This window comes from Acanthopagrus latus, chromosome 24, assembly GCF_904848185.1.
Source record: "Acanthopagrus latus isolate v.2019 chromosome 24, fAcaLat1.1, whole genome shotgun sequence".
NCBI lineage: Eukaryota > Metazoa > Chordata > Actinopteri > Spariformes > Sparidae > Acanthopagrus > Acanthopagrus latus.
Window position 1 is genome coordinate 7554519 of NC_051062.1, and position 17716 is coordinate 7572234.

A 17716-nucleotide genomic window follows, 5' to 3' on the forward strand; every position below is an offset into this window, starting at 1 on the left:
AGCAACAGTGGCCCCGAACGCTGCTCGCTTTCTGCGTCATCTGCGAGGCGAGACTTTCCCGATGTCAGCCAATCCTGGTCCCACGTTTTGTTTTTTTTTTCCCGTTGATGCCCCCCGACTCTCCTTTCCTACCTGCCCACCTGTTCCCACTTCCCCATCGGCTCAGAGGCATACTCTACATACCAGCCCACTTCCATGCATCCACTCACAGATGATCTATTGTAGTACCGTAGTGGTTTATTTTGTCTGTGCCGTTCAGCAGTCTTGTCTCAAGGTCGCACTTTTTGGTTAAAAGCTGTTTTTACTGAGGTCTGTAAAAACTACGGCCCAATCCCAGCTCCAGTCTTATCCTTACCCCTCGTTTTCGAGTGAACCCGCTGCCCTTCAGCACAGAGTTGCATGATGCAGTGGTTGAAATCTCCCCCATGAAATAGGATAACCTCTGTAGACTCTCATACGTCATCAGCTGGTGTCAGTGAGGTCTACCTGAACAGATGTTTTCCATATCCCCCTTGCCATTCATCTGATGGGAATAAAAAAAAAAAAGCACAGACAATCACCCGCTGTCACTCAAGGTCACCAAATGAGAATGTAAAGCGGCGCTTAGCATCCTGTGCTAGTATGAGATGATAGTACCAACTTAGCTTCTCCGCACTTCCCTTTAAGTACGTTTCGGATGTCAGATGCCATAAAATGCCACTTTGAAATATGTCAAAATGCACAAATCAGCAAAAATAATGCAACGTTATGGTGATCTCTCCAAATGTTTATATATCCTACTGAAAATCTAAACATACAACCACATCTTTGAAATGCCCTTCAGTTTGATGGGGAATTAAACATTTTGGGGGAATTATTAGCTTTCGTGAAAACACTAAGATGAGAATATTGATCCCCTTCTGAATGAGGAAGTTAGTGCACAGCCAGGTGTTTTCTCCTTCGCCAGGCTATCAGCTCTAGTTTCAGTCACAGACATTATCATGGTATCAGTCTGATCGAACACTCAGCAAGACAGTTGAGCGAACAAACCTCTTCCTTTAGATAGCGCAAACAAAATTAGATTCAGCGTTGACCCCGAAAGTCTCCAAAATAAATTGTTCTGCATGACTTTAATTGAAAAATGACCCAAAAAAGAAGTCGTTAAAGCCTCTGCATCTTGTTTGAACCAATAAGTAACTTGTGATAAGACGTAGCCTCGTCGATGGGAAATATTCCTTCCAGTAAACACGAGTAATAAGATAAGTGCATGTCAGAGGGACGCGACGTTCTCGTGTCACTCATCCGTGCAGTTTATCTGCATGCGAGTGTGTGTGTGTGTGTGTGTGTGTGGCAGACGGAAACAGGTGAATTGAGTTGTTTGCCTCGCGCTTTGAACCCACTGACCTCCCAGCTTTCACTGCTCAGTCTTTTCTGGAGACGCGTGGCTTGGCAGGAAGTCATTGGCCCGGTATGAGCTTCCTGCGTTGGCCCCCGTCCGAAAATAAAAAACACTTACGGAGGGAGAAAGTCTTGGCCGGAGGGCTCAGCTCCTCACTCTCCACAGGACGGAGGTAGGAGGATATCCTCCTCGTTTGACACACCGTCAGGAAGCTATTAGTCTTGGTGCCAAATGCATGATATCCCGGTGTGTGAGGGAGGGAGGCAAGATGGGATCTGGAGTCACGTGAGGTTTATAATCAGTCATTTAAAGGAGGATCAACTCATTTATAAATGAGTTTCCCCACATTTTAGGCTTTTAACCTCATAGTTAGCTCAGTATGTTTTTTGGGGAGAAAACATAATTAAAGACACTTGACGTAACTCAGAAGATGTAACCTTAAAGTATTTCAAAAGAATAAAGGCATTGACCAAATTTAAGCTATTTATTACAAAGTTATGTAGTTTATTTATTGCAGAAATACTTTGGCTTCAATTTTGTCCTTCACAGAGAACTTGTGGAATAAAATCAGAAGGGAATAAGGGAAATGATTCTTTTTTTTTTGCGTACACTGAAGTCAGTTTTCACGTGGAAATAAAAAAAATGAAGACAAAGTTGTACCTGTTTAAATAAATTCATTTATTTCTGTAGGTTGCTATCCATAATCAATACAGACAAAAGCAATACTCGACTACCAGAATTTATAAATCATGATAATCATCTCTTGTGAGCATCACAATAAACAGTATATTGAACTATGTACAATGGAAGACGACGACACATTCAGACTGAGTCAACCCAAGATCAATCTGTAAAAGAAGAGTCCATCCATGGACACAGAAACCGGGTGGGGGGGGAGAAGCGCTTTGAGACACGTCGAGAACGAAGCTCCCGGTGACAAAAACAAAACACTTGGCAGAAAGAGAAATGTACAAGGAGCAAAACAGCGTCTGCTCGCCACGAAAAGAAAAAAAACAAAACAAAAATCATTAATGCAACGTTACATTTGGTTCCACGGTTGTAAACTAGATTGTATTCATGTCACTATTGCATATGCCATTAGGTAAAGTGTGTCAACAAGGCAAAGAGATCTCTATAATAAAATAGACAGATTATTATTATTTTTTTTCATATGGTCACAGAGACTGTGAGGGAGAAAAAGCATACAATACACTGTACAACCCCAAAGCAAAAACCCCGTCCCCTTTTTAAAAATCGGTAGCCAAAGTCTTTACACAGGAATATCATCGCAACATAGGTAAAATCTAAGTACTCTGTTTTTTCAATAGATTTTCTTAGTTAAACTCTTTCTATGTACACAATATACACATTCAAGACTCTGAAGATAAATAGATACCACCACTCGGCGTGGCACAGCTCCAATATTGTCCGACTCTGTCAAAACCATTTCCCACGTTACGTTTCTGCGGTGTCCCCACCAGCTCAGTGATACATTCAGACATGGTTAAAAAGTTTTACAATCTATTGTACACTAAAGGGGTTGTGAGCCAGTTGGAGTCGGCACAGTGGATGACACAAAGAAAAAAAAAACGCACAGTCAAGGATGTCAGATGGTGTCAAGGAACCATCTGGCAGCCATTTTGGAGGTTCAAAGCTCTTGTGGGGAGGAAGTAGCCGAGAGATGATCAGTTCTGTAGGGATGTAGTTTCCTCGGATTAAAACAGAACTGCACAACTTTTTAAAGCTTAAAAGTCTGACCAGCTCACAGCTCTGCTACAGCCTTGGTATGACCAGCAGTGTGTGGTAGCTAATGTTAGCCAACATCAAAACTTAAGATATCTTAACTTATACGAGAATTATACGAGCATGGTAGCATCCTGAAATTGCTATTTTCAGCTAAAGTAAAACAGATATTGGGATGTATGGGATGTCAGCCAGGAGCTGATGATGGGACTTCTGCTAGTATTACACAATGTTTTATCATTTAGCATTATCCCATAATTACCATTACCATATGCATTACATAATTCTCTTTTGCTGTGCTGTCTGCACAGTTATATTTTCCAGACAGCTGGTTCTCCAGTGAACCTCCATGATGGTGCCAGATGTGGCTGTCGGCCTTTTTTTCCCCTCTAATATCTCTGCGTTGCAGAGCCCTCCTCCCCTCTGTGCTTGTCCAGCACAGCTGAGACCGGCGAGCCTTTCCCAATCACCTCAAGCCCTCATTCGCCTCGACTGTGCCTAAAACCCTTGACAGCTTTCACTGGCTCCACCCCTCCGTCGTCACCTCAACTAGACAGTTGTACCGTCAAATGATATCACAGCAGGAGCGGCCCGCATCGAGTAGGAGTGTGTGAGGTTTTCAGGCTCAAGTGACTAAGGAACGGTGGGAGGTACAGTGCATTCAGGTGCCTGGTAGCTTGTGGGGGTCTGAGCTGAGTTATAAAGACATGCATAACTCTTGAAAGACATCTAGAAATATATTTCTTTAAGTCCAGCGCTTTTTTCTTTTTTTTTTTAATTGGACAGAAAATAAACTAGGTTAAGAATAAATAAGAAATCGGTAATTAAGAAAATACTTTTAATATCAATACGATAAATCAAGATCTCGAGCAGCCCCACTGTACTGTACATTTCTGAAATAATATTTGTCATGATAATCTAGGCTTTTTACTTTCCACAACAGAATAACAATATAGAGATGTAGGTCCAAACAGACGTACCGAAATAGAATATTTATCTCTCATTTCATAGAAAACATAAGGACAGTATACACATTAAGGCATTGGGTCGGTCTTATCAGACATTCATCTTTCAAAAATAAATAAAATATCTAATCTAAATATAGTTATATACTCAGTGTACCTTGGTGTCCTTGCTCCCTGGGCCTTTTTTTATAGTAGGTTTCTTTGTTCACTGACATACCAGTTGGTCGTACTCAGAAGCAGACACACACACACAGTCGCGCAAACACACACAGGCAGTTGTAAAACTACCCCTCAAGTAAATAAATGGTATCTGGGTGCCATTAAGAGTTTTTTGTTTATCGTCTGACTATCTTTGCTTCTGTGCTTGCGCCCAAAAAAAAAAAAAAAAATGGGTCAGAGGAGAAATGGCCTCTGAAAGCGCAGGAGAACATGAGGCGCCACAAACACAACACACACATCCATCCGCACGCACACACACACACACACACCTGTCCCGCCTTCAGCAAATTCATGACATGCATAGATGGTGACCTGCTTGTTCCCTAAGTGTGTGTATGTGTTTGCGCGCTGAGGGTCCAGACAGTCTTTTAGGGCCACGGTGCCCAGTGGAAGGGCAGAGTTTGTTTTTTTTGTTGTTGTTGTTGTTGTTTTCGAGCAGCAGGTCGGTGAAGACGCCAAGTTAGGAGGAGTCGAGGAGTCCTTCAGTCTGAAAGAGACGACAGGAGAGAAAAGAGGAAGTCAGTTATCTAATATTCCTTATCATAGGACATAAGCATTTGTTCTGAGCAACAAAAAGGCTGTGCATAAAATCACCGCCCAGGTACACAATGCAACATATAATCATCGCATGAACAAAAACTGCAGCACCTGCAGAATCAATTCTTGCACATGAGAAGAAACAGGTGTAATAAGGACGGATACTTAAGAGCTCTTTTCATAACAGATGCTTAATTTCATCCGTCGGATTGTGGGGAAAAAAAAAAAAGTGGGTAAACCCCGGTTTGTAGACTCAGTATTTCCCCACAAACACAAGAGGTGCCAGCAATTGAGACCTTTCAGACAGCAGACAGGAGAGCTCTTATGCCCTGTGCGGTGTGAACTCATTTACGGACTCAGATTAGGGTTGTGCTTTTGTGCCACAATAACAAGGAGACGCTGTGGGAAAAACAGCTTGAGCAACAAGAACAGCGAGTTCTGGACGCTGCACGTTAAATAGGGGGGATTTGGGATGTGTGAACTTGATTGTTTTATGCTTGTTATTTGTGTTTAATGACGATTACCTTGCATGGATTTGGGTGCATTTTCTGCACAAAGGGGGTTTGTTCATCCAGCCGCGAGGAGCCTCGCTTTTGCTCCACCTGGACCCAAACCCCATCCTGATTTCTATCGCGTCGTGGCTGGACGGTGTGTGTGTGTGTGTGTGTGTCACTTCTGAGCACACCAGCTGTTTTGCCCGGGGAGCGCTTGAAGGACGGTGGGGGTAGGCTGGGAGCTGGAGGCTGGGAGCTGGAGGCTGGTCGGCAGCGGTCGTAATTACATAATCTGGGATGCAGAGTGATGGGGGGTGGGGGTCTCCTGTCGCGCTGCCGTGTTGCTATGGACACACTGAGCAGTGGAGGACCAGTTGGTGGTACAGTAGCTGATGCGTCTACAGAGAGATGCGCTTGCGTGTATGCTGCAACAGATACTGTATGAATTTGAGGTGTTTTTGAAGCTAGCGTGCGTGTTTGTATGCAGGAGGGGCTGCGGGTGATAGGAAGGAAGGATTTACATGCAGAAAGCGTGGCGGCCAGGAGGAGGGAGGGGCACTGGGTCAACTGGAAGCTTCCAGGAGGCGCAGGGGTGAGGGCTTTGCTGCTGAGGAGAGAGCTGCTGCACGGATAAATGTGCAGGGAGGCTACGGGACAGGCATCCTCGCTGCGGTCATGTGCCACGAAACCACACAAGGATCGCTTTGGCCGGTTCTCCAAGTTCCTGCAAATTTGCCATTTTTGGAGCAGTCACCCAAAGCAAAAGCCTCGAACAAACACTACATTAATTCTATTTTAGCGAGATAAAAAGAGATGGATGAAGGATAGGTGAGAACACTCAAGGGATATGAATTCTAAAATAACTGCACATATCTTATATAATGTGCTATCAAAATGTCAACGCTTGGCTCAAATTTGCCCACACCTTGCGTTACGTATTCCCCCAGCTGCTGCCCCTGGAGTAGCCACTGGCTCCCGCTCATCTACCCCTGGCCGTCTAATCTCGCCTGCAGAGGCTGTAATCTCATCTGGAGCCGTGGCTGGCTAAATGTGGGGAACGCTGGCCACGCAGTTATCTAGCAGCTAGCGCTTCTGTCTGGAACATCCCGGCCTACTTTAGCCCCCCTCCTCCCCGTGCCATGACACACACACACACACACACACATAGACACACACATACACAGCCTGGAAACTCTGACACAAGAGCCTGCGGTGTTACGTGTGCATGTTTGTTCTCTATATATCAAGTAACACGGCAATTCTGGATTTCCTGTCGCGCCTATTTGCGCCGCTTTGTTGTGTTTGCAAGATCTTGGCTTCGATGCATGTCTGATGCGGATGTAAATAAACAATTTAACAGCTGTGTGTGTGTGTGTGTGTGTGCGTGCGTGCGTGCACTCGTTTGAGCCGGCAGCAGCAACGGATCGGACAATCAGGCTGATTGGTGCGACCAGGTGTCACCTTTGCGAGCAATTCCGCAAATGGCGGCGCAAAATGGGGCGCGCAGGAAATCAAAAACAGAGCCACATGGGCGCCACAGAGCGACGGCGTTGGCCAAAGTTCCAGTAGTGGAAAAGGCGGTGTCAATGCAGCCTTTTCTGCAAATGTCTCAGTGAGGGAGAGCAGCAGAGGGCCCACAGAAGAAACAACGAGATATAACTGCAAGCTCTAAACGTCTTAACGTAATATTGCCTTATTTTAACACATGTTTGATGCCCAAATGGGTAAAACTTCACTTTCTCAAATTTGCATGAAAGAAATTTGTGTTTTTATTTCTTCTTAAGCCATACCGCGATGCATTTATGAACCCTGTTAAACAAATTCCCTTTTTACTCTCCGTGTGCCGACGTACACCTTGTTATGACATCCGGACTGACTGAGCATGCTTGGAGCGAGTTAGGGATGCATGGCTGTGCGACGAGACCTCTTTCGCTCGCTGCACTGACATCGCAACAACACACATCACGGGGGGAAGTAGATCTGCATAACATCTACCCGACACATCCTCCCCGCCGTGACATCATCCTCTGCGCGAGTGAGCGAATGACGTTCAGCGGAAGCGGGATTTGAGTCGATGGGCACGAATGCTTTTAATCCGGCCGATGAATTACACACACACACACACACACACACACACACGATGCTGATGGTCATACTCTGCAGGCCGTGGGTGCGGCAGATGGTGGGCTGTCATTAGCAGGGGGGGTGTAGTGAGTAGGTAACGACTTGAAAGGGGGAGATACAGTGGTGTATATATGTTTACATTCGAAGGGAAATGGGTGTAATAATGTGGTTTGCATGTGTGCGTGAAGATGAGTCAGAGTGGCAGGTGTTTAACCCCCCATGCCACCCCCTTTACACACACATACACACACACACACACTCACACATTTACCCTCCAGAGAACGGCCATCTGCCACTAGCACTCAGGAGGGACTCGGGGTGTCACAGCAGGGCTCCTCCTGTCTTGGAGGCCCCTCGTGATTTAAATAACGCTCCTTCTATCCTTTATTGTCCACCGACTATGATAAAACAAAAAAACAAATGATAAATAAGCTGCACTGTAGTAAGAATCACCTCGCAGTGCCGCGAGGGAGCAGGAGTTGGTTGTCACCGAAGGTATTAGTCAGAGGTGGAGGTGGAAACAGAGACGGCTGACTTGGCTAATCTGGGTCTGGTACAGAACATCCACCTGGCTGAGCCTCGGCTAGCCAGGGGCCGCGAGATGAGGCGGGCAGCTCAGGTAAAGAGGCAGAGGTAAACACCACCTCCGAGTCACATGGGTTGGCCAGCCGACAGGACAAGGTGTAAACAAACACCTGACCCTTACACCAGGCGTCTCTTAAAAAAAAAAAACAGCAGATCCAGCTGTCAAAAGCTTATGACTTCAGGGTTTTGTTGACTTGAAGCAGTGCAGTCACGTTTCTCAACAAGGGGGCTGTCACGTGGGTCTGGGGGGCAAACACTAAATTCCAAGGGTGAGTTGGGGCTGATTGGTTTTAGCCTGAGAGCCCGCAGGTCGTCCTTCAAGCCAGACCACATTTCACTGAGAGGGTAAACTAATCAAGGCGCAGGGAGGCGTTGTTTGGGTCAGGGTGGCACATGGTCCGAGGGCCCGGCGTGGCGTCCTGATAAAAAAAAAAAAAATCAAAGCTCTTCGCTAGTGGGGCCCAGCACCAACCCCTCCGCCCCCATAGCGCACTCTGACCTCCTTCACCCCGCTCTGGACTGAGTGTTCAGTAAACAAGCCATCGGGTCTGCCACCCTGGGTCCCATGCTCCCAGAATGCACCTTGGCTGAAGAACGGGGCCCCACCAATGAGTTTGTTTGTTGCTTTAAAAAAAAAAAAACTCAAGCCCCTCCCCTCCTCTATCGACTGAGCATACAAGGCCCTGCTCCATCTCCCCCTCTCCGCTTGTCTTACTTCTGCTAAGTGAACAGCCTAATGAGGCAGAAGGGCAGCGGAGTGCACGTGCCATCCTGCCCCATTATGCACGCATTCATTCTCTCTCCCGCAAACAGGCAGGCAGCGCTGGAAAAACAAAACAGGCCCCTCTCTCTCTCTCTCTCTCTCTCTCTCTCTCTCTCTCTCTCTCTGCACATCTCCTGCCAAGTGTTCACGGATGCAGGCTACGCCACTGGGAAAAAAAAAAAAAGAAAAAGGGAAAAAAAACATCCCTGAGAGAGAAAAAAACACCCCCGACTGTTCTGCATGCGTACGTGCTAGAGTCCACATGTATGTGCTCGAGTCTTTTTTTCCTCCCCCCTCCCTCTCCCCAAGTCGGTTACATTCAACTGGCTTTATTAGCACCATAAAAATATTCGTACGCCATCGAAAAAAAACATGCGTAGAGGACACGTGCGAAACCAGCACACCTCGGACGAAAACAAACTGACATGCGAGCGCACGACGCGGGGAGTCATTTAGCTGCAAATTGGATACGCAGCAGAGCATCATTAACTCAGTTCAGACGAAAGAAACGAGTCACACGGTCGCCTAAATTAAAGGCCTCTGGGAAAGTACTTGATTTTCGATGCACGCCGTCTGTACATTCCTCTTTATTTACCAGAGCGTCACCTCCTCTGCGAAGAACGTTTGTGGCATTTCTCAGTCCCGTGTGCTAAAAATGAAACATGATATAACCTCTCTCAACACAGGGGCCTTGTGGTGAAATAAAAGCCACTTTCTATTCAAACGGCCCCCGAGCTGGGGGACAAAAACAGGCCCCCCTCTCACAGCAACTTTTCAAACCGGCTCAGCCAGGAATGCGGACCGTGACATCCAGTTACCTGATGGCCGCATAGCAACTCGCCCACTTTGTTGTTCCCCCCGCTGCTGCCTGCAAGGACACAAACACATATCCACTTGTGCCGGGGCCTCACATGTCAAGCGCGCAAACCCCTCCTCCCCACCTCCACCTCCTCCCACCCATCTACGCGCATGTGAGTGCGTCCAATAAAGGGCGCGGGGACAGAAAGTCAAACTTGGCTTTAACGTCAACAATCTGCTGCACGCTTTGTTTACACCGTCTGCTGTCCCACGCCGTGGCTTTATTTGCACATCGGGATATTCTGGGGCACGGTATTGATCACGGGATGGTGGGAAGAAGGGGTCTATAGAGGTCACATTGATGTACAACACATCCTAAAGCCTACCCAACTGAAAAACAACAACAACAGCCGGAAGCGCCCGCGGCTCAGTGTGACATTACAGCTAACAGGAAGCCTTACCTATCAGCTTTGGGGCATTCCTTTGGCCTTACAAGCCATAATAAACATATTCTATAGCCTGAAGCATTAGTATTTAATTCGCTGACCTCACATCTGCTGTATACATGTGTCTGATGTTTTATAATACAGCTCTAGCCTCTCATTTCTCCTTTCTGTGCAAACAGCTTCCATTCATAATAAGCGTTGGTGGAATCCCGATATTCTATTCATGTATTTTTAGTATCTGCAGCCCACAACAGTAGCAGGGAGGCGGCGTCCTGCTCAGTCATGGTACTTGTTTACTTCAGAGCTCGCAGCCTGGTCACGTTTCATAGCAGCCTCGCGCTGCGTTCATGTGTCGTGGGAAATGTTGTTATCGCAAATTCCAAAAACAGCGAAGGCAGGAGTGACTGAAGCCCAAATTGGAAGCCCCCAATTTTGACACTCGAGTACAAAAACGGCACTCTTGCTTACTTGCACGAGTTGCCACAAGAATGGTGCTCATGTTACAAGGACGTGTGAGTGCGGAGAAGAAGGAGCTCAAGAGGAGCACCTGAACGCCACATCAGCACTACTTACTTGAGCAAGTTTGAATTTGAATTCAGAAGAAATGCAACTTAACCTTACATCCGTCTTGTCGCACAGTTTGAAAAGTGAAACTACTTTGATATTTCATTTTGAGGGAGCTACCTTTCACCTTCTGTAAATACTTAATTATCTTAATAAAAACAAAAACACCTGAAGCGCTGAAAGTTTACAGACATTACTGAGCGGTAACACATTCGACATTAACCTCACTCACCTTTGGCAGTGGTTGCAGCCTCCTTGAATCCCAAACAGACATATGGTGAGCTGTGTAATCCATTGATACCCCCCTTGCAGCTGCTGGTGGGTTTGAAGCCAGCCAGGTCCTCGCATTTCTCCACGTCCCTGCTGTCCAGCAGGTTCAAGGCAATGTAGTTCAGGCCGTTGGAGTAGCCGGCTGAGCTCTGCCGGTTCACGGGGCTGCCGTATTCCTCGTCAGAGCCCTCGCTGCTCCTGGACGAGATGTTTTCTACTGAGCTGTGCCTCTTCACCGTTTCCCCACGGGCGAAGGAAGGGAACACCGGCGTCACTGTTGCAGTAGAGGAGAAAGTTTCTGAGCTGTGGCGCCGACGTCCTTGTGGGTTGGCCCGGATCACTTTGGCGGAGCAGTCAGGGTCCACAGTGGAGGAAGAGGCCGCCCCCAGAAGGAAGACCCCAATCGCTTCTGGGACACCTGGATCCTCTAGAGAGAGTCTCCTCTCCCTGCTGATCTGGCTGCTACAGAGCAATATTCAAAACATGAGCAGTTTAGTCATTCTCACACTGATCAATGTTTAAAATCCCATCTAATGACTAAAATAGTGCAGATATTTACGTGATGTTCAGTCATTGACATCTTTTTACAATCATTTTACATCTTGTAAAATCAAATAAATCGAGGATAGAGACACATCTGGATTCACATCAGCATTGATAATCTTAAGGACATGTTTTTTTTTTTAAATGCCTTTCCTGTGGATCAATCATACACCCAGACTGCAGAAAGAAATGATAAAAGTGACTCCCTCCATACACAAATACACATACCTTGCTGTGTTCTGTGGAACGAGCTGTGGAGGCGAGCTCGTCATCCCAAACGTCATCTCCGTGTAGTCATTTTTCACCTCATCGCAGAGGCCGTTAGACCTCTTCTCACTCTCCACATGGTACACTCCGTTCTCCTCCGAGCAGGGGCACATTGACATCTCTGGCAGTGTGTCCAGGCGCTCAGCGGGAGTGTCCGCCTCCTTGGGTGAGTGTGAGCCCAGCTCCAGGTTGATGTAGTCTGTCAGGGAAGACCTCCCCGGGCCCCCGCTGCTGGAGCCCAGTGATGAGGACTGGCTCTCTGTGGACACAGTGGAGGGCGGGGAGAATCTGGTGCTGCTAAAGTCAATGTTAATGTACTCTCCAGGGCTGCGGGGTTCTCCTGGAAGGGGGTGCTCGTTCATGCTGGGCAGGGTCCTCAGGGTGTCTAGGGATAGCCTGTTAGGCCGGCCCAGCCTCCCTCTGTAGGGCAGGGTCTCCGCCCGGCTGTGTCTGACTGGGGAGGGTACAGAAGGGCTCAGGGGTGAGGTCTGAGCAGCGCTGGGCTGCATCACTGAGTAATAGTCTGACTCCCCCGACCTCTGCCTCAAACTCTGAGGACTCATCAACACGTACTGGTTGCTTTCCTCATTCTTGGAGGCTTGAAGTTTAGCAGGGAGTGTGAGGGAGCCTGTTTGGGAAGCTGGCCTCATTGATGCTGGTTCAGCAGCCAGAAGGCCCAAATAGTAATCAGGGGGGGTCTGGAGTGGAGGTGGGTTTCCAGGTGACATGTTCATGTATTCACTGTGCCTGTCGGGGCTCTCTACGGATGATTTAGAGCCACACCACATCCTCATGTAGCCGCTGTCCTCCAGAGAGCTGCTGCAGGGGGAGTTGGTCTTGTAGCCGCCGTTTGCAGTCGCCTGAGGATGCACCCTGGGGTTTACAATCTGCTTCGGCGCCGAGACGCACATGGGGCTCATGGGGACATAGTTGTCTACCTTTCCAGACTGGGATGCTACACCTGGCGTCATTGGCATGTAGCCTTCATCTGCAAGGTTACTGCTGGAGCTCCTGGAGGAACCGATTTCGATGTCTCCATAATCCTCGGGGTAGGACACTTTGGGCGAGGCGGAGTGAGAGTTCTGCCCGTGTGCCATCCTCATGAGCGTGTACTCGTCCAGGGAGGCCGAAGACAGCGGTGCCACCACCCTCTGTTGACGCGGCGTCGTGAGGGAGTGCGTCCGCTTCCTGTACGCCTTGTCAAGCGAGCCACAAGCGCCAGATCTGCTGCCCTCCATTATCATGTAGCCACAGAGCTCGCTGATGTCACGGGATGGAGGCGTGCTGGACAGAGAGTCCGGGGTATCGCTGCGGGTCAGGGGGAGAAATTTGGGGTCACCTGGGCTGCAGCTGTAATCGTCACACAGCATGAAGCCGGTGTCGCTGAGGGAGCCGGAGATGGAGGCGCTGCAGCTGAAAGGCCGCCTGGCTTTGTCAGGAGTGAAGGTACTCGCCCCCCCTCTGGGAGACATGCTGATGGGGCTGGAGGCAGCAGGAGGGGAGTTGGACACCGGCATGGACCGGCTGTGATGCAGGTTTGAGGAGGACTCGAGCATTTTGCAGGTGCGTCCACTGCTGCTGAGGGTGTGGGACCTGCCGAAGTGATTCCCCGAGTTTGGACTGGTTGGACTGCCGTTCACAGATATGGACATAGACACAGGCCGGGTCACGCTTCCGTCTCCCTCGCTAGCTGTTCTTATCCGACAGGAAGTGAACTTTCTCCCCGGGGACGTGGCCGCCATGCTATCTGTTCTGGATCTCCTCACCAGGCCCGTCTGACTTGGGGGGAGGTTGTTGAGGTTGCGTCTTGTGGGCACAGAGATGGGGTTTGTGCTGGCAGACTGGCTTTTGCTCCTCGGCCTGAACTCGGACAGCTCCTTCATGGCCTTCATGGCCTCCAGGATGGTCTCGTGGATGTTCTGCGCCACCACCGGGTCCTCTGCCTGCATCCAGAACTCTCCAGGTCCAGTCACCGCTGACCGGCCCACCTCTATGAAAAAGAAGCTGTCTGAGTGGCCACATCTCCGGATGTTCATGAGCTGTAAAGTGACAGCAGCTGTTTCTGAGTTCAGTTTGACGAAGCTGATGGTCCGGCTGGACAAACACAGCCGGTACACTCCAGTGAGGTTCTTGATCTGACCCAAGCCTTTGGATTTCAAGTTGACCTGCCATACCTCCTTATAGACCGCTGTGGCAGGAGTAATGAGTCCGTAGCTGGCCTCCTCAAAGCCCACTAAAGAGGACGTGGAAGCGGGGCTGTCGTACACTTTCCCCTCGGCTATGAGCTCAGTCAGCACCGTGTACCAGCTCTCCTGCTCCTGCTCGTTGTCCGCAGCCACGGCGAAGTACTCGTCCTTGGTGTAGAGGGCGATGAGGTGCTTGTGTTTGGCGTCGGCGCGTTTGTTTACGCACAGACAGGAGTCCAAAGTTATGACCCGTTTCGCCGCCGACTTGTTCCTCCATTTCTTCTCGCTCTCGTAATACTCCAGCCGCGCCGGGCAGCGCTCGGTCGGCTCCCGGAGGACGAAGAAGCGCCTGTGTCCGTGTTTCTGCTTCCTCAGGTACCCGCTCTTCTTCACGCCGCTCGTCCCATTAGATAACAGGTGTCCTCCCGTCGCCGGAGGACTCGCCATTTCTCCACTTATTCAAAATCCAAATATAAGCAAACTCTTTTTTCTCTCTCTCTCCAAGAGATAAAAAAAGACAAACTCGCAGCAATAAAAAACTTTTTTTTTTTCTTCTAAATACCCGTATTCTTTTCTGCGATCTAGTCCATAGCAGACACCGATGGCTGTGTCCGCCGCGGTCGAAGCAACAGCGCAGTGGGAGCAGACCAGGGACTGACTGATCTGATCCTGGAGAAAAACAACATGTGACGCCGCTGCTCTAAAAACAGAATAAAACACAGAGTCATAGGGGGGCGGGCCGTGCTGCAGGGGCCGTGCCTGTCCATCACACGGCTCCGACGATGCCCATTGGCTCGCTAAATAATTCAAGCCAAGCGCGCCCCGCCCCCCTTTTGCTTTCCAAACAGCTCTCTCATGTTGAAACAGAAATGATCTGTTATTCGGTTGTGCAAAGCGAAAGTATCCCACCAAAACACACACCCAAACACTGGCTTTACATACCTGCTTAACTACACTTTGATTCACATCATTTCAGGTACATCACATGTGTTCATTATCTTTATTTACGGTGTGATTGACAAGGCCAGCAGAGCCTGTTTTGGATTACTTGGGATTTGAACCTGTGCAACACAATGCTGGATTGTAACCATTCATTTCTCAGGCAGGCACACTGTAAACAGCCCTGATGTCCCACTTGTTATATAAGGACTGTTGTGGCCTATTTTTAAACCTGTGGGTATTCCTCTCAAACAGGAACCCTGCGTTTCCTATTTCAGCCCTTCACCACTTTGATTTTTCCCACTCAGCTCTCCAGCAGCATGTGTCCACACTCAGTCATAATTGTGCTCATTTTCTATCAGGGGGACGTAGCTTTGACTTTGTGATCTCGTGTTTGTGACCTTGTTTTCAGTTCAGTGATCTGAGGCTTCCTTTGTGCTCGTGCTGCACATTGCTGCATGTTTTTGTTTTTTTTTGTTGTTTTTTTAAATAATTTGTTTAAGTGACAAAATGTTCTTTTTGAATGAAAAACAGCCATCTCACACAGGGGGGATGACTAAAGCAAATGCGTCAGAGAGGCTTCGGCGCAACAACAGGCTGCAGAAATGCTGCCATCATCTGGCTGCAGGGTTCATTCTGTGCAGCCCTGCACGCTCGACTCCTCACACACATGATTTAAGTCAAGAACAACTATTTCCCAATCAGAGACAAACACAAGTACTTTTACTCAAGTAGTGTCCTAAAGTACAACTTTGAAGTGTGAGTATTTCTATTTCTGCTCCGTACTTTCACTCCACAACGCTTTGGAAGCAGATGTTGTACTTTTTACTCCACCACTTTTATGTGATGACTATGATGACTAGTTACTTTGCAGACTCCATGTGGCATCAGAGTCATAACACATTTTCAAATTAAAGGAGCATTATGTAGTTTCAATGAGGTAATAATACAAACTCATTTTTTTTCCATAAGTGAATAAAAAAGCTGTTTTCAGATGAAAATAAGTTCCGGACACTGTTTAAAGATGGAAAGGTGGCAGGGTCCGCCACATATCAACACAGTGAAAGAGCATGAAATTGTGTTGTCCTTTAAAATCAGTTTGTCTATTCAGTACTTGAGTACTGAAGTCATTGAAGATCTTTCTCCTCTGATTAAATTGTCTTCTCTAAAACTACAGAGTGCTCCTTTAATGACCATTCATGACATAGTTTTACTTCCTACAACACTGCTGAAGTGCTGACAAACAAGCGCCCGTCCTGCCTGTATTAGCCTGTGAAGGGCCCGTCAGCAGCAGGAAGCTCGCAGACATCTGTTCATCAGATCATCTTGGTAATTATGTCGCTAATTCTCCGTGTGATCTTCATGATCACTGGTCGTGTCCGTGAGGGGGCACCCCTGCACAAACACACCCTTTTTTTAAAAAAATAATCTCCACACAAGCAGATTAGACCCCTGAAAATGAGGTGTCATTGTGGCTGAGATAAAAAAAGGGGGGTAACCCTTCCTTAATGAGCATATCTAGCCCCTAAAACAAACACATAGATACTCCAGATTAAGGGTAATCCCTGCCTTGTCTAATCACTATTGTTCTCATTACTGTTATTGTTGATGCCAGTGTGTGTGTGTGTTTGTGTGATCCCGATGCCTATTTTTCTGTTTTCGCACAAGTGTTAATTTTTCCAGGGTTAATCTCGGAAGCAGCATGTGTTTTTCCAGCATCAGCCGTCACCTTTAATCTGAGATATGAGCAAAAACATAAACACCTCCGGCAGGATTTAGTAACACATAGTATCCGGCCAAAGATACAAACACCCCGGGGCAAAAACAAAAGGGAGATTATTGTTGACACTTAACCGGCAATAATTTGGCAACAAACACCGAGGGAATATTGCTGATTGCTGAATATTGTTGTTTTGCTTCTCTCTGTTTTCATGGGATGTGTCATACTGAGACGTTCCCACAGGGTTTACATCAACACTAATCTGGATGTTTTGTGCTCGAACCAAGGGATCTTTTGTTTGTGCTCATGTCCAGGTGCATCAATATGATTCTCCCTCTTCCTTCCCTAGTCTGCGGCCATTCTCTTTGTTCAGATACGGTCGTAAAACTCCACACTAAATAAGCCGCATGTTCCCTTAATGCAAGCAGATTTCTACCTCAGCGGGATGTTTTAGAATTCCTTTTCCACTGCTGGTTAATTTTCAACTCCACGAAGCCGCCACGTTATACGATCCCAGCGTGAACAGGCCCGAGGACAGACGCATGTACTCTTATTCCCAGAAAATCTCCTACTCTCTCGCTCTTCCAGATTAGATTCTCTGGCGCAGCTCCAGCCCGAGTATCGGCTCTCAGGCTGGGGGGAAAGATTTCTGACGGGCCCGTTTTGCAAGACGGGAAACTCGACCCCTTCGAGCCTGTCACTCTGGTATCAGATTGTCACTCGTTATTGGCTGATACACAAAGTTTAGGTGTTGGAATCTGTATCCCGAGGGAAAAAATTATATCGATACATCTTTTCCTATTAGTAGGCCTACAAGAAATAGTAGTAGTTTTAGTGATTGTAGTATAAATTTGGATGTAAGAGTAGGATCAAATGAAGCAGTATTAGGAGCCTTTGTGATTGGTGTATTAGCAATAGCAGTACAGTAGTAGTAGAAATACTGGTCATAATAAACAACAAACAAAATGTGTTCATCCTGCTTATGAATTAACTTGTCATTTAATACATTTAAATTAGTATTAAATATGCATTAAAAGGTAGTTCAAAACCACGTCAAATCATGTCAATTCTATGCTTGCCAGGCTTAATAAAGCAAATAGCAGCCAGGCTACTGCTACACTGTTATGCTGGATAAGGCTATTTAATCTTTAAGATAGTTTTGTTGGTGCTACGTC

At 47.5% G+C, this 17716-nt stretch overlaps 1 protein-coding gene across 1 annotated transcript; it reads right to left on the reverse strand.

Moving 5' to 3' along the window:
- Positions 1-2037: 2037 nt before the first annotated feature.
- On the reverse strand, positions 2038-14576 carry LOC119015429 (insulin receptor substrate 2-like). Its single transcript, XM_037091393.1, has 3 exons — positions 11658-14576; positions 10849-11348; positions 2038-4792 (listed from the first exon to the last, which is right to left on the reverse strand). Exons 1-3 carry the CDS (start codon positions 14327-14329, stop codon positions 4788-4790), a joined length of 3177 nt encoding a protein of 1058 aa, XP_036947288.1. The 5' UTR covers positions 14330-14576; the 3' UTR covers positions 2038-4787.
- Between the last annotated feature and the right edge of the window lie 3140 nt (positions 14577-17716).

Excerpts from the sequence above, each read along its gene's own strand:
- LOC119015429 (XM_037091393.1), bottom strand. The coding sequence starts at position 14,329 with ATGGCGAGTCCTCCGGCGACGGGAGGACACCTGTTATCTAATGGGACG. Across the intron at positions 11,349-11,657 it reads GTTCCACAGAACACAGCAAG|CAGCCAGATCAGCAGGGAGA; the intron begins GTATGTGTATTT and ends ATTGCTCTGTAG.